Below are 22,240 nucleotides of genomic sequence, written 5' to 3' on the forward strand. Positions count from 1 at the left end.
TGTGAGGAAGTTCAAGGACTTTGATCTGGTGACAGCGAAGGATCGGGAATTATATTTCCAAATCAGGATGGTGTGTGATTTGGAGGGGAACTTGCTGGTGGTGGTGCTCCCATGTGTCTACTGCCCTTTACTTTCTAGATGGTAGTGGCCATGAGTTTGGAAGGTCTAAGGCCGCCTTGGTGAGTTGCAGCAGTGTATCTTGTAGATGGTACACTGTGCATCTACTGCTACTGTGCATCAATGGCGGAGGGGATGAATATTTAAGGTGGTGTCTCGGCTGTCAAAGCTGCTTTGACCTGGATCGTGTTGAGCTTTTGAGTCTTTTTAAAAATAAATTTAGAGTACCCAATTATTTTTTCCAATTAAGGGGCAATTTAGAGTGGCCAATCTACCTATCCTGCAGATCTTGTGGGGGTGAAACTCATGAGCTTCACTCATTCAGGCAAGTGCTGAGTATTCCATCACTCCTTACTTGTGTCTTGTAGATGGTGGACAGGTTTGAGGGAGTCAGGAAGTGAGTTCCTGCAGAATTCCCAATCTCTACCTTGCTCTTGTACCCCATAATTCTTTAAAGAGATGAACACTACTAACCACCTAGTTTGCTCGTATTTGATAACACAAAATTAAATCCTACATAGGGACACAACACAATCATCTTGTTTTCTGGAAGTCACTACATTTATCTGTATCTTTTAAATTAAACTTTGCCAAGAGCTTAATTCGATCTGGAGGTTGATAACAGCAACGGTGGAGTTCAAAAGGTATTTCTGTACGAGGGAGGCCAAGTGGCCCCATTTCATCCGGAGGAACAACCCCACACTCTCGCATTTGCCCAGTTCTTTTTAAAATGATACCTGGGGTTGTTCCTGTCGCTTGAAAGTCCGTTCTAAATATTCACCCTCTCCCCGGCCCCCTCCTACTTTCAAATGCCATCTGCCAAAATGAACTGATTTACATTGGCTGCGGAATGCAAATCTTTTGGTGATAGATGGAGTTGTTTTTTTTAAAGATTCTGGGCACCACATTTGCCTGGTTCCATATTCTACCGTCCTCACAGAGGGGGTGACCAGCTCCCTGATATAACCACTGTGCACTTGCTGATCTCTCCACGTTTTGCACAGTGTCTAATGCAGCAACGCGCGCAGTTTCCCGTCTGAAGGTTTGATTCCAGCCCCCAGTCAGTGGGAGTGGCTCGTTCATTACCAGGTTAGCCAGGAGGAGAGAAAAGCAGCATTAAAGTTTCACTCGGTGGCCGGGAAACAGAGAGAGAAAAATACCCAGGAAAATGGCCGGAGTTAATAAATGCATCAAGTACTCCATGTTCTTCTTCAACTTTCTATTTTGGGTGAGCGGTTTGAATTACTACCTCGTCAGTTTCCGCGCTGCCGTAACGATACCGATTGTGGGTGAATTAACATTGGAACGTGCATGGGGGAACTGCAGCGTTTACATTGCAGCAGCCAATGATGTTTTATTTAATCTCCATCCTAATTCTCGATTTACTGTCAGGCTGTCACTGACCCCTTTTAGGAGTTTCACTCCTGAGAGTTTGATCTCAGCGCATGGATCTCAAGATTTAGTTTTTTTTATTCCCTGTTCAGCAATTTGCCAACACAGTGTAACTCATTTTGCAGAAATCTTCTCTTTAGCAGCACGAGTTTTTGGGAGGGACCACTTCCTGTCAACACACAATTTACTTGTTGGTAAAATGGCCATATTCAGAGTAATTGGTGTGTGGGACGTTAATTTTCCTTTTATTGCTTCCCTGCGGTGCATGCTCTTGAACACCATGTCGGTCTTGCCAATTGCTACTGGCAATTATATAAGATCCCTCTCCTTAACGTGCCTGAATTTTAATTTCTCTAAGACTACAGGTTGCAGTTAGACAAGGTCACTATTTATGTTAAGTAAACAGAAAGTCCCTAGACAATTCATTGATTCCTATCGCTTCAGACGATTGAGTATTCCTCTAAAGGGGTGCAGTTTTTGCAGGTACTTGAGGTTAGAATTGTGCTGAAAGCCTTTGCTGGGTTTCTGGCGGGTGTGAAGTTTATACACGCCGCAAACTGAGTAAACTCCAGTATATAGTGACAATCTCCAGCATCTAAACCATTAAACTCTGCAGAAGATGCCACTCTGATGGGGTTTGTCTCGGCCTCTTTTGCCGCCCGGTTTGATATCCCTCGACACTGCTGGCTGGCGTTAATCTCCATCCCACATGCAACATCCCAGAGGGTGGGGTTTACTTCCTTGATTCGAATGCGCATGAGAACAAGCTCACTAATCTGACTTTATACTTCCACGTTAAGATAAAATGGAAACCATTATATGTTGATGCGAAACTTCTGACTTAATGATTGATTAACTGAATCATGACTATTCATTTCTAGTTTAAAACCGGTTCCCTCACCTTGGGTGTTCACCCCCAAGATTGTGTGGCACTTTTATTTATTTTATGAAATGTATGTATTTTACTTTGTTATTTGAATTGAATTTTATAACTACTGAATTATATAGAATTCAGACTGCATCACAGGCAGACTATGCCAGAAACAAGTTTAGTAAGCGTATGCAATGTATTTTGAACAGGCAAATTGGATTTGTTTATTGTCATGTGTACCGAGGTACACTGAAAAGTATTTTTCTGCCAGCAGCTCAACAGATCATTAAGTACATGAAAAGAAAAGGAAATAAAAGAAAATACATAAAAGAACATACATAATAGGGCAACACGAGGTACACAATGTAACTACATAGGCATCGGGTGAAGAATACAGGGGTGTAATGTTATTGAGGTCAGTCCATAAGAAGGTTCTTTAGGAGTCTGGTAACCGTGGGGAAGAAGCTGTTTTTGAGTCTGTGCGTGTGTGTTCTCAGACTTTTGTATCTCCTGCCTGATGGAAGAAGTTGGAAGATTGAGTCAGCTGGGTGGGAGGAGTCTTTGATTATGCTGCCTGTTTTCCCCAGGCAGCGGGAGGTGTAGATGGAGTCGATGGATGGGAGGCAGGTTCGTGTGATGGATAGGCTGTGTTCATGACTCTCTGAAGTTTCTTGTGGTCCTGGGCCGAGCAGTTGCCATACCAGGCTGTGATGCAGCCAGATAGGAGGCTATCATCACCCAGACTGTGGTTATGATCTCCAGAGACCTAATCATTTTTAAAAATGAAATTCGGGTATCCAGCTAAAAGCTGACAGAAATGACGCAGCAAGATATGATTTAAAACTTTTACTGCAATCCTCACAACATATCAAAAGCATTTAGATGAACGCTTGAAACGCTGTTGCATACACGGTTTCGGAACGAGTTCTGGAAAATGGGATTAAAATAGATGTGTTTGATAGACAGCACAAACAGAATGGGCCAAAGGGCCCCTTCCTGTGCTGTAAAATTATCTCTCATCCCGGTTTCGCCAAGTAGTAATCTCAATGGCCATTTCCAGGCCTTTCCTTCCGTTTTCAGAGAGTTTCTTAGATCCATCACCTCCAGCAAAGCTTGGCCAGGGCAAATATCCAGGACTCCTTCAATAGCTACAGAATGTGTCTCTTCAACTAGACGCTATCTTCCAACTGCATCCAGCTGTGGTAGCTCACAGTCAAGCAGCCTTTTCTCTCTGCTGCCCACATATAAAACTCTTGTCTGTTTTGCGATATTGAATGATGTTTAAGCCTCGTAACCCGATCTTAAAAAAAATACCCCTTTTGTTCTCTTTCCCCAACGTGAAATTCATTAAATTTACATCCAGTTAGGACTGCTGATTAGCTATTCTTAACCCTAACTCCCTTCTACTTGGAAGTAAGTGAACTGTTTATGGCACAACTGTTTACAACCTGATATCTTTCTGGGCTAGTGAGTCAGTCTTACTTGTCAGCTCTTCCTGTTAACCCTACGATGGTTCCTGGTCCTCCAATACCTTAAATTTCAAATATTTATCCTTGGGCAATATTTCACCATAGAGCTCCCTATCACCCTCCAGATCCATGACTCCTGCTAAACTCTCCTTTCCTCTTGACTCGGGGCTCTTGTGTAGCCCTCACCCTTTTGCCTCATTGTTGGCAACTGTGACGTTTAACACCCGGGCTCCATTTTGTGGAACTCTTTTAGTAAACAGATCATGCCTCCTCGTATCTCGGTTGTCTCCTCTCCTCCCTACTCCCCCCCTCCCTCCCCTCCTCCCTTCCCTCCTCCTCCTCCCTTCCCTCCTCCTCCTCCCTTCCCTCCTCCTCCTCCCTTCCCTCCTCCTCCTCCCCTCCCCTCCCTCCACCCCCCTCCCCCCTCCAATCTGCAAATCACCTTCGGCCTTCACCCTCTACTTCATTTTGGAGAGCTATTGAAATTCTTTTTTTTATAAATGTTTTTTATTCAGTTTTCATGTTTTATATTGAACAAATTACAAATTGTTAGAGAGAGAGAAAAAAAAAAACACGCAAAAATTTACATATATATTTACAGGTAAGCATCTTTGTAATAATAGCTGTGGCCTCCCCCCTTTAGCCGGCATACATATTTTACATTCCCCAATATGGCCGAGGCACATGTTTATTGGCATTTATTTAGTTTGGTTTTGGGTCTTAGCTAGCCGTCAAACCCCCATAACGAACCTGTAGCCCCCCCCCCCCCCCGCAACCTTCCCCCGATTCCCATCCATTTTCCCCTGATTCTTGGCCACCCGACTATTCTTCCTCTTGTTCGTTGGCCACAAACAGTTCCCGGAACAATTGCATGAATGGCTCCCACGTTCTGTGGAAGCCGTCGTCCGACCCTCGGATGGCGAATTTGATTTTCCCCATTTGGAGAGATTCCAAGAGGTCAGACAGCCAGTCTGCAGCTCTGGGCGGTGCTGCTGACCGCCAGCCAAACAGGATTCTACGGCGGGCGATCAGGGAGGCAAAGGCAAGGGCGTCCGCCCTCCTCCCCAGGAATAGATCTGGCTGGTCTGAAACCCCGAAGACCGCCACTATCGGGCATGGCTCCACCCTCACCCCCACCACTTTGGACATTGCCTCGAAGAAGGCTGTCCAGTACTCCACAAGTCTGGGGCAAGACCAGGACATGTGGGCGTGGTTGGCCGGGCCTCTTTGGCACCGTTCACATCTGTCCTCCACCTCTGGGAAGAACCTGCTCATACGGTTTCTTGTTAAGTGGGCTCTATGTACCACTTTTAGTTGCGTCAGGCTGAGCCTTGCACACGTGGAGGTGGAGTTGACCCTATGTAGTGCTTCACTCCAGAGTCCCCACCCTATCTCCATCCGCAGGTCGTCCTCCCATTTCCTTCTTGTTACGTCCAGTACGGTGTCGTTCCTTTCTATCAGTTGGTCATACAAGTCGCTACAGTTCCCTTTCTCTAGGATACTTGCGTCCAGTAGGTCTTCCAGTAGTGTCTGTCGTGGCGGTTGTGGGTACGTCCTTGTCTCCTTTCGTAGGAAGTTTTTGAGCTGGAGGTACCGCAGCTCGTTTCCCCCCAGCTAGCCGAAATTTCTCTGTCAGTTCGTCCAGTGTTGCGATCCTGTCGTCCGTGTATAGGTCCCTGATTGTCAGTGTCCCCCCCGTCCTGTCTCCACCTTTTGAAGGTGGCGTCAGTCAGTGCTGGTGTGAACCTATGGTTGTTGCAGATGGGAGCCTTGTCCGACATTTTGGTCTGGCCAAATTGCTGCCGCAGTTGGTTCCAGGATTGGAGGGTGGCTGTCACCACTGGGCTGCTGGAGTGTTTTTTGGGTGGGGATGGGAGTGCTGCCGTGGCGAGGGCCCAGAGGGAGGTCCCCATGCAGGAGGCCTCCTCCGCACACACCCACTCGGCTTCTGGCTCCTGGATCCATCCCCTTACTCGCTCGACTGTTGCCGGCCAGTGGTAGAATTGTAGGTTCGGGAGAGCTACCCCCCCCTGGATTTTGTTTTTTGTAGGACCTTCTTTGGGTTCCTAGCATTTTAGCTATTGAAATTCTGACTAGCCATGGCTGGTGTGGTATTACTTTGTGATGATGTCCATAAAAATGTTGGAAGGTTGGTCTGATATTTACCACCACTGTTGAGAGTCTGACTGAACTATTAGTGAGGGGAAAATGCCAGAGGAAGGGAAGAAGCTTGTTTGTACTGTGCCTTAATGTTCACTGGTACAAAGGGTTCCGTGAAAGGCTGTAATTAAGACTTGCACAATCAATGGGTGGAATTCAATGCACTCACCTGTGTTAATTCAATGTCCTCATCTGTGTATCTGGGGGGAGGGGAGAGATCCTGCTATGCTCCCGCCTCCATCCCGATAAATCTGTGATTTATGGCTGGCCATCCTGCTCTGTCACTAAGTAAGGCCCTACTTGGTCTTGCTGTTGAATAGTGCTTGGGGCCTCTGGCCGCTCCCAGCGGGTGGAATTTCTGCCCTCGGTGCCAGAACTGCAGGGAAATACTACCGCTGTCCAGTTAAATGCCTGAATGGCACAGAATATTGTGGGGCCTTCCCAAAAGGGACAATGCTGGGCTGTCATTGCAACTCCAGTCACCGGGTGCTACCCTCATTGTCTCCACTAAATACTATCTAAAGTTTGTTTTATAGGATACACGCGCAATCGCTCTGTGTGGTTCTTTTTTGAAAATATTTTTATTCAAGGTATTTTCAAATTATTTACAAAGCCCAGAACACACGTAATCATCAATAAACCATAGTCCTACTACAAATTCGGCCATGTCTTAACCCAATCTACTCTTCAATTATTAAAACAAAATAAACAAACAATTAACCCACAATAGAGTAACAACGCCCCCCCCCCCCCCCCCCCATCCCAGATTGTTTACCACTCCATTAAAGAAGGCAATGGCAGACTGTGGTTATGATCTCCAGAGACCTAATCATTTTTCTTGAAAAGACTCCCTCCTCTGATCCCTAATGTCAAATTAAATTTTTTCCAAATGAAGGAATTCTGCAAGTCAGTCACCCACCCACCCCGCCACCTTGGACAGCTCCAGGTCCTGTCACCCTGACTAGATCAGTCTCCGGGCTATCAGGGTGGCAAAGGCCAACAAGTCGGCCTCCCTCCCCACCTTCACTCTTGGATCCTCCATCACCCCAAATATCGTCACCCACGGGTTAGGAGCCACCCTCACCCCCAGAATCTCCGGCATAGTCCCCGCAAAGGACTTTAAGAACTCCTCCAATATGGGCAGGCCCAGAACAGATGGGTGTGAATGGCTGGGCCCATCAAGCACCACTTTAAACTGAATGAGGCTTAGCCTCGCACATGAGGAGGTCGCATTTACCCTTCGCAAGGCCTCACTCCATAAGCCCGCCTCAAATATAGTCAAGCTTCTTTTCCTTGATATTTCCTTGCTATTAATGAGAACATTAGGGAAAGCTTTACTATCTTTCAGAATCAATACAAAAAAAATAATAATTTGAGGGCTGTGCGTGTCTCTTTGCTTTCAATAATCTCGGCTGTTCTTACCCCTGCAGTTAATCCCAACTCCAATTTACATGTCAATTCAGTTAACTGACTGTGGGTTACGTTCTGTAAACCAGTCCGTTACATCTTCCATTTTTAGGAAAGTGTTCCAAATTTCCAATGCTATTTTGGATTCTAACCTGTACAGTGCACCTCCAATTAGTTTTGGCCAGTATCTCGGTATCTCACTTACTCTTTTTAAGGATTCATAGATCCCACCATTTAACAATAAATCCTGGACCAAGTTTTACTATTTAACATCCTTCCCACGTTTCAAAATCCCCCAAGAAATTATTAATCCGCACCCACAAACCCTTTTCCTTGTGCTTTGAAATCCCTCACGTGTCCCTTCTCACAAACCCAATTAATGTGACTACAGGAAGGGAAGATACCATAATGGAGCCCTGGCTCAAAAGACTGCAACTTTTATTTATTTTTATATAATGTGGAGGGGCAGAGTCACAGCATCACTAATTAGTTTTAGAGGCACTAAAAGAACATTTATTAAACGTTAAAAAACTGGATTATGACACAATATGACTTTACTCCTCTCCCCCTCCCTCCCCCCCCCCCCCCCCCCCCCCTTAGCTTAACAATTACATGCTAGGTGATTCTCCACCTGTGCTGCGCCCAGTGCGCATCCCGCTATTACTGGAAAATAGCGAGAGAGCTATAGGGTTCATGCCGGATGGAGAGCGACGCTCCCGGCCCATGGTACCAGACACAATCTGCTTTGTGTCCTTGCTGGACATGAGCTGGAGTCTCTTGGCTCCCAGGATTCTCTGCTCCTGTGGGCCCAGCTTAAGGCTAGAGGGAATCACTACTGGTTTCCAGTAATGGAGTCCAAACGTGATGACCATGCTGGGGGCGCGGACACCATTGCAGCTCCTGGGTGGATGGAGGCAGGGCTGGCACCCTGACAGTGCCAAGGGTGTGAAGGAATGGGCCTGAAAGCGGGCATGACCATGAATGAGGGGTGTTGAGGGGGAATTTGATGACCCCATTGCACAATGTGTCTCACCCGGGGGGGGGGGGGGGGCGGGGGGGGGGGGGGTGCAGGGGAATGGCCTTTGGTCGCTGGTGCCGACAATTGAGGGGGGGGGGGGTGGGCTGATGCCAGCTAGAAGGAATGGGTCCTCAAGGAGACCTTTGGGAGGGCTTAGATGCCTATGTTCTTGGGAGAGGGAGGGGGACTGCACACTCTCTTTAAGATTGGGATGCCAAGCTTGCTGGCGTCTTCAGGTTGCACACATCACTTTCTTGGCAGGTTTCACCCAGGTTCCAAAAAATTGCTTGTGTCGGAAAATTGCAATGGAAGTTACTCCGGAACAACCGTGGGATTTGCAATAGTTTTTCCACTCAAAATGACACTCTCACGTTTTGGGAGGATCCCGTCGACCGGTTTACTGCTTATCGTGTATTACAAAGTACAACTTAATCTGCAACGGTATCATTAAAACAAAATCCCTTTTAAGCACACTGATTGATTGTGGTCAAATACAACCGCTGTGCACTGAGCCCAAGTTAGTGTCAGTGGATTGCTCCTCAGAATCCCCCTAGATGATGATCACGTGAGTTTTCGAGCTCCACTCTCAAACACGCACTTTTAAAAAAAATCCTTCTTTGGCAGTTTGCATTCCCAAATCCAGTCCAGGATTTACAATTTACACTTTTAAACAAAGCTTCTGTTCCAGTTTTAATATCGAATCCAGTCTAGGATTTTACACCAACCCCTTTAGGATTTTTTTTGTCTCGACTGCTGGAAAAACTGCTCACAAATTCTTTAACTTTTGATTCTCAGACTGCATTAAAATGGTATCAAATGTTTCACCTCCAGCTGAAGTTTGCTGTCCCACTTCAAATCTGGTTACTGCAATTGTCTTTAACTCAGGACACTATATTTATTCTTCCTTGAATTCTTCTGAACCATAACCTTGGTTCACTCAACCCCAGATTTCTTGGACACTTCATTTCTCTAGTTTCCTGAACTAGCTGGACTATGTGTGACATCTGTTTTCTTGATCATTATTCCATAATATGGCTTTTCTTCAAGCAAGGCTGAGAGCGATGTTCCCACTTCAGCCTTTGAAAGCAAACTGCTTCTAGCAGAGCTGTTGGGGATTTCTTCTCTCTTACCACCTATCTTTAACTACAATCAAATTAGCTAATTAAATCTTAAAAGCTTCTCTACCTATAAGACTCCTGCTGGTAAGTAACATTCACATGCTTATGCCTTTATTTTATTCTTTCACCATAGCCCTCTCTAAGCACATTAGAAACACAGTTAGAATTGAACCGGCTCTCACACATACAAACACTTCCAACATGAATCTAACTATAGGGTTTACCCTTCCAGTCACAAACACTAAATTAAACCCTCATAAAACTATACCTTATTTCTAATGTTTACCAATACAAATCTAATTCCCTTAAAACTACCATTGTTTCTCTAGCACCTGTAGATGGTACACACTGTTGCTACTGTGTTTGTTTGTTGCGTGCAAAGTCAGTGTTTGTGATTGGGGTGCCAATCAAATGGGTTGCTTTGTCCTGGATAGTGTCAAGCTTCTTGAGTGTTGTCGGAGCTACACTCATCCAGGCAAGGAGAGAGTATTCCGTCACACTCCTGACTTGTGCCTTGTAAATTGTGGAAGGCTTTAAGGAGTCTGAAGGTGAGATACTCACCACAGCATTCCTAAACTTTGGTCTTCTCTGGTAGCCACAGCATCTATATGGCTAGCCCAGTTTTGTTTCTAGTCAATGGTAGCGCTTGGAGTGTTGATAATGGTGGACTCAGCGATAGTAATGCCATTGAATGTGTTTTGGCTGTTTTAACTGAAGCTTCCTACACCACGTGCAGCTTTTTAGCTTCCTACACTGTGTGCAGTTTTTTTTACAATTGCTTCAATAAACTGTGTCTCCTTCAGCTCTTCTCTTGCACTTTTTTCTTCCCACATGCAGTTCATGGATTTTGCTCAGAATCATAGAATTTACAGTGCAGAAGGAGGCCATTCGGCCCATCAAGTCTGCACCGCTCTAGGAAAGAGCACCGACCCAAGGTCCACACCTCCACCCCATCCCCATAACCCAGTAACCCCACCCAACACTTAGGGCAATTTTGGACACTGTGGGCAATTTAGCATGGCCAATCCACCTAACCCGCACATCACTGACCTTAATGATTGTAGAAGTACAATTCTTTGTTTTTGCAGCAAAAATCCATTAGCATCACATAGCTCTGCCCTTGCATTATAATGTCTTGAGCAGGAACATTTAGACCAGGGGTGGGCAAACTTTTCCGTGCAAGGGCCACATTCAGAAATTCACAATTCACAAAGGGCCGCATAGTATATTAAGTAAAATAATTACTTCACCCGGTTATGATTCTGGGCGCCTCATATAGAACATAGAACAGTACAGCACAGAACAGGCCCTTCGGCCCTCGACGTTGTGCCGAGCAATGATCACCCTACTCAAGTCAACGTATCCACCCTATACCAGTAAGTAACCCAACAGCCCCCCCCCCCATTAACCTTAAAAAAAAATTAAAAAAAAAAAAAATTAAAAAAAAATTTTTTTTTTTTTTTTAATGACTTGGTGGGCCGCAGAAATACCTTTGGCGGGCCGCATGCGGCCCGCGGGCCGTAGTTTGCCCACCCCTGATTTAGACCATCTTTCGTGGTGATGTGTTATCACCTTTTGCAAGACTGTGTCTTTGGTAATTTCTTCCTTTATTTTGACAAAAACCATGGAATTGACGCAATCTGTAGGTTCTTCTGTGCGTATAATTGCGCCTAAAGCTGTCATCCTTTCTCGCTCAGCCTTCAATTTGTCTTTCAATGGAGCTGTTACACGTCTCGGTGTGTGTATTACTGGCTTCGCGTTCTCCTTTAATTTGATTTTATACGTGTACGGTAAAGTGCCACGGCCTTGAAATAAATCAGGAACTTCCTTCAGTATGGAACCTACTGATGTATGTTGTCTGGTTGCAGTGCTGTCTGCACTGTAAACCCACTTAACTAGCTGAAGTTCCTCACATGCTTCCACTCCTAGTAGAGATTCATGTTCCGCCTCTATAATGGAAAATTGTACAGTGTTAACTCTGTTTTTCACATTTACACTGAGCCCGTATGCTCTGGCATTGTAATTTTATATCCGTTGTAGTCTTTCAATTTAATAGTATTTCTTTGTTTAATGCTTGTGGTTTAATTCTCAGCTCTTTAAAATCTGTCATTGATAAGATTAGCCCTCCTGTGTCGAGTTTGAAGTTTATTAATGTGTCATTAATGGAACAGTCCATTTGTCTTTTGGAGTATTTGCATTTAATTCACTGTTGCTGCAAATTGTCATGAAAGTGTTATCATTTTGCATGCCTTGATTATCCTTGTCCTCACTAGAAATCATGTCGACGAAGAACCTGTCTTTGAGGCATACTTCATCAATTATGTTGATTGCTTGTTTGTTCTGCTTTTTTCCTGGAAAAGTATTGAGTAGCAAAATGATTTTTGCTGTTACATTTGGAGCATATCTTTCTAAACTCTGGACATTATCATGGCAAATGTCATTTGTCGCATCTCTGGCATGAAATGGAGAATCGGGTCAGCCACTCAAAATGGCCACCTTTGCTGGGACCACGTTTTTTACTCAAGTTCGTCACTACACTAATGGCATCGGCTACCTCTTCTACCTTTGCACCAAAATGTCTGATATTCAAAGTCCTTATCTGTTGTGATGTGTGACATATTTTGATAGCATCATCATTTTCTCTTAAAAGCCTCTCTCATATCTTGTCATTAGAAATCATGAACACGATCTGATTATGGATCATTGATGACTGCGCCTTCAACCGCTAGTTGCTTAGAAAACTATCCAATCATTTGCCTGCTTTCTGGCTGCATGTGAGAAATATGGAGTCAAACGTCTCATTTTTTTTTCAGGAAAGCAATGCCGATCAAATTACTTTAGAACAATCTCAAAGTTCTTGCTATCGGCCTCACTAGCGAAGAAAAACGTGTTAAAACTTTCTATTACTTGGTGTCCTGCTACAGTGAGCAGCATCGAGATACACCTGTACCTGCAGACCAACAACTGCAACATAGAGTTTGAACTGCTGTTTGAACACATGCCAATTTCATCTACATTACCTGTCACTCGAAGCGGTTGAGGTGCCATGAGACCCTCCATCCTGGACTTCAAAGCTTTACAGTGCATTGAATACTATTAGCCAGTAGCTTACGAGGTTAATAGAAAAAAAATGTTTTCTTATTGTACTAACTTCTTCCAAGTTATCTTTAATTGTTCGGATCTTCTCAGAATCACCTTGTTCTTAGTCGATCTTGAGTTCTGGTACCAGGTCATATTCTTGTGCACTGGCAGCTAGGAATGATGCACAACAAACATCTAGTTCTTGACTAGTTAAAATAATTTATTATAAAACAAATGCGTGGTAAAGATAACTGGAATAAATATATCACAAACTACTGACACTAACAAATTATCCAAGAGCTCCTGCAAGATATAACTGTTCACGAACTCCCCGAGGCACAGAGTCACATGGTAGGTTTACACTGCCACCTGCTGGTCGGAGGTCGTGTACATTATTATATGCAAGAGTGCTTATGCATATCATCACACTGAACGTGACCTCGGTGAAACCCAAACTGTGTCTGTGAGCAGGTTATTGCAAAACAAATGCCACTTGATAGCACTGTTGATGACCCTTGCATCACGTTAATGATGATTGAAAGTAGACTGATGATGGGTTGGTAATTGGCTGGGTTGAATTTGTCCTGCCTTTTGTGTACAGGCCATACGCTGGCCATTTTCCATATTTCCGGGTAGATGCCATTGTTGTAGCTGTACTGGAACAGCTTGACTTAGAGCAAGACCAGTTCTGGAACACAAAACCTTCAGGACTATTTATGGGATATTGTCAGGGCCCACAGCCTTTGCGGTATCCAGTACCTTCAGACGTTTCTTGATATCACGTGGAGTTGTGATGCTGAGAAGATTGAGATCAATCATCCACTTGGCACATCTGGTTGAAGATTGTAGTAAATTCTTCAGCCTTGCCATTTGTATGGATGTGCTTGGCATCTCCATCATTGAGAATGGGGATATTTGTGTACCCTCCTCCTCCTGCAGTGAATTGTTTAGTCGGCCATCACCATTCACGACTGCATGTGGCAGGACTACAGAGCTTAGATCTGAGCTGTTGGTTGCCCTGTCCATCACTTGCTGCTTATGCTGTTTGACATAGAAGTAGTCCTGTGTTGTAGCTTCACCAGGTTGAATCTAATTTTTCAGTATGCCTGGTGTTGTTCCTGGCATTCCTTCCCGCACTCTACATTGAACCAGGGTTAATTCCCTGGCTTGGTGATAACATCTAGAGTGGGGAATATCCTGGGCCATGAGGTTACAGCTTGTGGTTGAGTAGAATTCTGTTGCTGCTGATGCTTGGATCAAACGTCAGAAGTTATAGTTGCACAGTTTTGCCAAGCAACACGAGGTCATGTGCCATTGCCCTCGCTAATAGCTAGCCTATCACCGCTAGCTGACCACATGAGTCTCTTACAGGCACAGATGTTTATTATCAATAAAGAAACTACCTGTGACACTTGTTTTAATATTTGAATTCAATTTGATAGTTCATTGATATTAGTATATGCATATTTGTAAATATCAGTCAAAAAGCATAGAAATCAGGGCGGCATACGGCGCAGTGGTTAGCACTGGGACTGCGGCGCTGAGGACCCGGGTTTTAATCCTGGCCCTGGCTCACTGTCCGTGTGGAGTTTGCACATTCTCCCTGTGTCTGCGTGGGTTTCACCCCCCCAACCCAAAGATGTGCAGGTTAGGTGGATTGGCCACGCTAAATTGCCCCTTAATTGGGGGTAAACAAATTGGGTACTCTTTATTTTAAAAAAAACATACAAAATAATTGGGCACTCTAAATTTATTAAAAAACAGCATAGAAATTCGCAAATGTGTCTTATCTTTGTTTATTGGCATTGGAGTAACAGCATTATGGCTTTTAAGATATCGTGGAAAAGCTATTTGGCTCACAAACCCACAGCTCTTTGGTTGATCTCAAACGCATGTTCTAATCCAACCTTCGATTGCTCCCTTCTCTTGATATGAATTTTTAATTCTCTTTGAAGCCATTTCCTTCAATAACATGTCCTTCAATAACATGTCCTATTACATTGGTTCATTACGCTGTGAAATAGTTCTGGCTGAATTTACTGGCTACTTCTGATCTTAACAACAGCAATTTCAATTTTCGGCAAACGCCCCAACGAGACCTTGCTTGAATATGCAAATCTGGATCATGCCCAGTGATCTCTTTAGATCTCGTGAGGCGGAACAACCATCGTAAATCTTAGAGAGATTTCCCACGTCGGCCTGACGAGGTCAACAGTTCGCGCCCATTGTGCCTCTAAATGTACAAAAACGCCACACATTGGGCAGCACAATGGCAGGGACCTGGGTTCGATCCCGGGTCACTGTCCATGTGGAGTTTGCACATTCTCCCCATGTCTGCTTGGTCTCATCCCCACAACCCAAAGATGTGCAGGGTAGGTGGATTGACCATGCTAAATTTTCCCTCAATTGGGGGTAAACAAATTCGGTACTCTTTATTTAAAAAAAAAACATACAAAATAATTTGCAGGAGCATTTTCAAGCAAAATTTGACTCTGTGCCAAAGACTGAAATGTTAGTTCAGGTGAGCAAATGCTTGGTTAAAGGGGGAGGCTGTAAGGAACACCTTTGAAGAGGAAAGAGAGTTATAGAAGAGGTTTAGATGTTGAAATCTACTTTTGCATACACTGAAGGAGGTGGTAAGCCTGTCTTTTCTAACAAACAGGTACATCACGTTATCTTGAATTTAAGGGGAATTGTCTGAACATGTAGAATTTGGGTAACATTTTTTTGCTTCTTTGGGAGAGGAAGACATGAGAAATAACTTGAATACTAATCCTCAGTTCCTCCAGGTAGTCTCCTGGGCCCAGTCACCTTCAGCTGCTTCACCAGTGACCTGCCTTCCATCATAAGGTCAGAAGTAGGCATGTTTGCAGATGCCTGCACAATGTTCAGCACCATTCGTGACTCCTCAGGTAATGAAGCAGTGTGTGCCCAAATGCAGCGAGACCTGGACAATATCCAGGCTTGGGCTGAGAAGTGGCAAGTTACATTCGCGCCACGCAAGTGTCAGGCAATGACCATCTCCTACAAGAGAGGATCTAACCACCACCCCTTGACATTCAATGGCATTACCATTGCTGAATTCCCCACAATCAACATCCTGGGGGTTACTATTGATCAGAAACTGAACTGGACTAGCCACATTAATACTGTGGCTACCCAGGGCAGGTCAAAAGGCTAGGAATCCTACGCCGAATAACGCACCTCCTCACCCGCAAAGCCTGTCAACCATCTACAAGGCACAAGTCAGGAGTGCAATGGAATATTCTCCACTTGCCTGGATGAGTGCAGGTCCAACAACACTCAAGAAGCTCGAGGACAAATCCAGGACAAAGCTTGTTTGCTCCTCCTTCCACAATCATTCAAACTCTCCACCACCCACGAACAGTAGCAGCCTTCTGTACCATCTACAAGTTGCACAGCAGTAACTCACCCAAGATTCCTTTGTCAGCACCTTGCAAGCCCATGGCCACTACCATCTAGAGGACCCCCACCACCTGGAGGTTCCCCTCCAAGTCACTCACCTGGCCTGGAAATATATCGCCATCCCTTTGCTGTCGCTGGGACAAAATCCTGCAACTCCCTCTCTAACAGCACAGTGGGTGTAACTACACCTGAAGGACTGCAACGGTTCAAGAAGGCAACTCACCACCGCTTTCTGAAGGCCAACTAGGGATGGGCAATAAATGCTGGCATAGCCAGTGACGCCCACATCCCGTAAACAAATTTTTAAAAGAATTAACTGATTTAGTGGTGTTCCCAGGTATCTGCTGCCCTTGTCCTTCTAGATCATGGTTGTGGGTTTGGAAGGTGCTGTTGAATGTGGAGGGGCTTCCTTCCCTGGACAGATGCGCATGGGAACAAGCTCACGAATGTGGCTTTAGTATCACTGGGTTGCAGTATGCTCGTGGTTGCTGAAAATAATGCATGTTATGTAGTTGGCTGGGTCTGTTTCATCACTTTTTATAAAAAGAAAATATGGACACCACATTAGTCTGGTTCCATATTCTGCTGAGCTCACAGGGGTCACCACCTCCCTGATGGCCACACTCAGTGCATTTGCTAAACTCGCCATGTTTTGTACCGTGTCAAATGCAGCAACACGCAGCCTCCCTTCTAAACGTTTAATTCCAGCCCCAGTAGGAGTGGCTCATTCGTTATCAGGTTAGCCAGGAGGAGAGAAACACCATACACTCGGTGGCCGGGAAATAGGTTAAAAAATAAAAGCCCGCTGGAAAATGGCCGGAGTTAATAACTGCATCAAGTACTCCATGTTCTTTGTATTTTGGGTTATTGTTTTTCTTCTTTAATTGGCGTCTTGTTACTTACCAGGCTGCAGAAAGTAACTATTACGATTGTGATTAAAACTGAAGTCATTCAAATTGTAATGTGCATGTGGAACTGTAGCATTTGCATTTCTGCATCCTCACGCTCAACATACTATAAGACTGCCACTGACCCCCTGATCAGCCCCTTGTAGGAGTTTTAGCCCTCGATAATTGAGAGTTTGACCAAAGCGCATGGATCACTTCTTGAAGATTTCATTCTTTATTTCCAATTTGATAATTTGGCGAAACAGTGCAACTCCTTTTCTAGAAATCTTGATGTCTTCTCAGCAGTAATTTTTTTCCCCTAATAAATATTGGGAGGAAACCAATTCCTGTGAACACACACACACACACACACACACACACACACACACACATTTCTTGTTGATAAGATAGCCATGTTCAGAGTAATTGATATGTGGGGCGTACATTATCCTTTATTACTTCCTTGCAGTACATGCTCGTGAAAACCACGTAGATCTCGCTAATTGCTTGTAGTTAGTCAAGGTTAATATTAATGTTAAGTAAACAGGCACTCCCTCGACAGTTCATTGATTCCTACCCCTTCAGACATTGATATATTCTTCCAAGGGTGCAGTTTTTACTGTATGTACCAGCCTGAGATAGTTGTGCTAAAAGCCATTACTGATAGTGTGTGTGTTTTTTTTTTCCAAAAATTCATACATGGGTGTGTTGGCCTATGGCTAGTCCAGCATTTATTGCCTATCACTAATTGCCATTAACAAGGCAGTGGTAAGCTGCCTTCTTGAACAGCTGCACTCCACGTGGCGAAGATGCACCAATGTGCTGTTAGGGAGGGAGTTCTAGGATTTTGAATTGGCAATCGTGAAGGAATGGTGATATATTTCCAAGTCAGGGTGGTGTGTGGCTTGGAGGTGTGCTTCCAGGTGCTGGTGTTCCCAGGTATCTGCTGCCCTTGTCCTTCTAGATGATCATGGTTGTGGGATAGGAAGGTGCTGTTAAACGTGGAGGAGCTTCCTTCCTTGGATAGATGTACATGGGAACAAGCTCATTAATTAGGCTTTGTACTTAGCATAGAAGCATAGAAATGATGCAGCACCGAAGGGGGTCATTCGGTCCAACTTGTCCATGCCGACTTTCTAATCCCATCTTCCTGCATATAGCCCATAACCATGCAGCTTTGCGGATCCAGGTTAAGAGTTTTAGGGTCTCTGCTTCCACTACCTATTTATTTATTTATTTTTTTAAATGTAGAATACCCAATTATTATTTTTCCATTTAAGGACTGCACGATGACGCAAGTGGTTAGCACGGTTGCCTCACGGTGCCGAGGTCCCAGGTTCGATCCCGGCTCTGGGTCACTGTCCGTGTTGAGTTTGCACATTCTCCCGTGTTTGCGTGGGTTTCGCCCCCACAACCCAAAAGATGTGCAGGATTGGTGGATTGGCCACGCTAAATTGCCCCTTAATTGGAAAAAATGAATTGGATACTCTAAATTTAAACAAAAAAAAAATTAAGGGGAAATTTAGCGTGTCCCATCCACTTAACCTGCAGATCTTTGGGTTTTGGGGGTAGAACCCGTGCAGACATGGGGAGAATGTGCAAACTCCAGACGGATATGACCCAGGGCCGGAATTCGAACCCGGTCCACTACCAATTTAGTCAGTAAGAACCCATCTGGTTCACTGATGCCCTTTTAGTGAAGGAAATCTGCCATTCGTACCTGGTCTGGCCTACATGTGACTCCAGAAATGTGGTATACTCTTAAATGCCCCAGGGATGGGCAGTAAATGCTGGCCCAGCCAGCGACGCCCATAAATAAAAATAAATATTCGGGTTGAATTTTCCAGTCTAGCAGATTGTGGAGGCTTTGAATCAGAACAAGATTTGTTTTCATGCTGGTCATTTAATGGGCGACACAGTGGCACAGTGGTTAGCACAGTTGCTTCACAGCTCCAGAGTTCCAGGTTTGAATCCCGGTTTGGGTCACTGTCGGTGCGGTCTGCACGTTTCCTCGTGCCTGTGTGGGTTTCTTCCGGGTGCTCCGGTTTCCTCCCACAGTCCAAAGATTTAAAAAAAAATAAATTTAGATTAGCCAATTATTTTTTCCAATTAAGGGGCAATTTAGCATGGCCAATCCACCTACTCTGCACATTTTTGGGTTGTGGGGGCAGAATCCCACGCAGACACGGGGAGAACGTGCAAACTCCACACGGACAGTGACCCAGAGCCGGGATCGAACCTGGGACCTCAGCGCCGTGAGGCGGTTGTGCTAACCACTAGGCCACCGTGCTGCCCTTCACAGTCCAAAGATGTGCAGGTTAGGTGGATTGGCCATGCTAAATTGCCCTTGGTGTCCAAAATGGTTGGATTGGGTTACGGGGATAGAGCGGAGGTGTGAGCTCCGGTGGGGTGCTCTTTCTAAGGGCTGGTGCAGACTCCTGCACTGTAAATTCTCTATGATAATTCTATGACGTGTCATTCTCACCAGCACTCCAGCTGGAGTGTTGACGGTAATTCAGAGGGAATCAGTTCTGCTCCGCTTATGTCTCACTTATCCTATTCCCATAGATTTGCTCATATTGGCTGATGTGCTAACTAGGTGTCAGCCATCTGGCCACATGTGGCCCATGATAGTTCATGTGTGATCTTGATCAATTTGAGCCATGCGGGGCGGAGGGGAGGGGGGAGGGGGGGATTTTCAGCTCCTATTTCCAGGGAGGTAGGGGTCGACAACGGAAGCAGTAGAGAATCGGGAGGGAGTCACAAAACAGCTTTTACGCTGGTAGGATTATCTGATCAATTGACCCCCTCCCCCGCCAATGACATAAGGGGAATCCCGACTTTAAAAGTTGGGTTCCAATTTGCATCAATTTAAATATAATTAACAGGCCATTGAATGTCCCCCACATTAAATTTTCCATTTACCCCGCCCTGAATCATGACGGGTCCCCCACAATGTGCAACTGGTGAGCAGATCTTTTCGGAGGCACACAGCTGAATACTGACCCGGGAGGGGGAAGAGTCTCGGTCAGGGGTCAGTGCTGGGGAGGGCTGTTCTGTGTGTGTGTGTGGGGGGGGGGGGGGGGGGGGGGGGGGGCTCTGTGGTGGTGACAGCAGCGGGAGCAGAAAATCCCACCACCAGTGAACGGCACGCTGCTTCCCGCCGACGAGGCCGTAGAATCTCACCCATCGCTTCCAAGAAGTCGTCATTTTCCGTCTTTGCTGAACCTGAAGACTGTGCCCCAGACATGGCCACCGTAACCTGGGTTGTGATAATTATTTGCTAGATTTAGCTAATAGAGTTACTGAATATTACATGTTGTTTGGGAAAAGGGGGTGGCTAGTACAGCAATGTAGAGTAGTTGGGGACTCGCAGATAGTTTCATGTAAAATTGTGTGTATAATCATAAATACTCAGTCCTTGTGTGTGTTTTTGCCTTTATTTCAGTCCATAAATATGTTTTATAATTGTTGACAAAATGACTGGAATGGTCCTCACTGGGCTGCAAATTGTTCCTCACATTATACCAAAAATGCACAAACACGGCTATGAACCGAGTTTACCCTCACATTTAACATCAGCATGGTTCGTAACTTAGAGCTACACCAGAATTAGAACTAGTTTTAATCCTTCTAAATCTTCCCGTGGAACTATTCTGGTTCGTAAGTCCCAACTATCTAAAGTCTCCAACTTTAACATAGGTTTAGAACGTTCCAGATGGAGGGTAATTGCCCATTAGAAGCCCAAACCTCCTGGGAAATTCTTGTGTAACCAGTGATACGGGACTTCTGAGGGATCCCCACTGCATATTGCTGGGGGGGGGGGTACCTTTTGGAGTACGACTGTCCAGAGATTGGTGATGTGTTGGGCAGGCTGGGTCTATGTGGACTGCGTTTGATGCAGTGTAGCGAGAGACAGACTTCCAACACTTGATGAGATGCAACATGATTTTATTTAACATCTAACTATTTTACATGTTCAACTGTGGGTTGACACTATGCTGACTTGACTGGAGACCTCAGGCTAGCCTGACCAGACTTACTGACTACCACATGGTGTCTGCACTGGCTATGCTCACGAGCTCTGACTGTCCCAGAGGCTGGATCCCGAGAGAGCGGGAAAACTGGTGCCCTCTGGCTTTGTAGTGGTCGTGTCCTGTCCGGTGATTGGCTGCTGTGTTCTGTGTGCTTACTGGTCATCCTGTATGTCAATCACTGCCTGTCTGCACTCCATTTTATACATGGATGTATATTATGACAATTGGAAGTTCTAGGCCACGTGTGTCTTTGACTATTATATTTTTTTAAAGATGCTCCTCCCCCCCCCCCCCCCCCATACTAAACTGTGTACGTTGCATTTATAGTTTATGAAGAATGAGCTGATGATTTGATGAGCTGCTGTAATTGACCTCAGTACCCTGGGGCAGGAAAAAAAATCCAAAAGGCGCATGTTGTATGGACAATGATGGTCTGGATGATGCTGGCCCAGAAGTACAATTTGGAAAGGTGCATTGACCTAAGCGAGCTGGGAGCGAGATTTTCTGGTTGCACCCGCTCTGAGTAGGAAAATATCCCACCCGAGGTCAATGGGCTTTTAAATGGTCAGGCAAATTTTCCGTTTTGCCTGTCATGGTTCCCGTGGTGGGTGGGACCAGACGATTCACTGCTGGATCATGTTCCAATTCCTGCGGCTGATGGCTCCATCGGCCCTCAATATGTCTCCGGTTTCATGTTTTTTTCAAGATCGGAGAGTGAATGGGCAAGCCAGAGGAACATACAACTTAGTTCAGGAAAAGATAATACAGTCCACATTTGGCAATTGGAAATATAATCTTTTGAAGTGGCCTTTTTTTCAACTCGATGGCAAAACATTGGTGAATAAGTTTTATTAAAAGATTTGAAGGTAAATGGAATTTAGATTTCATATTGAGAGCAATTGAATATAAGAGCAAAGGAGGTGTGAAGATCTCCAAGCAACAGGTCACATGTGGAATACGCGCACAGTTTGAGCTCCACATTTTATCAGTGGCATATTAGTAAATGTGCAGAAAGTGCAATGCAGATCATAATGTTACCAGAGTTTACATTTTGAAAGGGAGGATGATTGGGGGAACTAATTCCATAACTATATTCCCTCCAATTGAGCAGATACAGGGAAAATCTGATGTTTAGAGTAACAAAAGGAATAGATGAGGTAAATCTGAATCCTTTGGTAGCTGAATGACAAGTTAATGAGCTCGATCACAAGATTACATTAAGGTGGAGATTAGCAAAACTATGACGGTTGTTGAATT

The 22,240-nt window shown here is 44.9% G+C and overlaps 1 protein-coding gene across 2 annotated transcripts in view; it reads left to right on the forward strand.

The window, feature by feature from the left end:
- Positions 1-1,042: 1,042 nt before the first annotated feature.
- LOC119955039 (tetraspanin-8-like) overlaps positions 1,043-22,240 on the forward strand; it is a 48,192-nt gene continuing 26,994 nt past the window's right edge. Inside the window, exon 1 of one of the 2 annotated variants that reach the window (XM_038780852.1) lies at positions 1,043-1,345. In XM_038780852.1, coding sequence (XP_038636780.1) covers positions 1,286-1,345 — 60 coding nt within the window. In that variant the 5' untranslated portion in view covers positions 1,043-1,285. Of the gene's footprint in view, positions 1,346-16,872; positions 16,923-22,240 lie in introns of those variants that run through there. The other variant, XM_038780853.1, reaches the window with a different exon arrangement.

The sequence above is a fragment of the Scyliorhinus canicula genome, chromosome 20 (genome assembly GCF_902713615.1).
Source record: "Scyliorhinus canicula chromosome 20, sScyCan1.1, whole genome shotgun sequence".
NCBI lineage: Eukaryota > Metazoa > Chordata > Chondrichthyes > Carcharhiniformes > Scyliorhinidae > Scyliorhinus > Scyliorhinus canicula.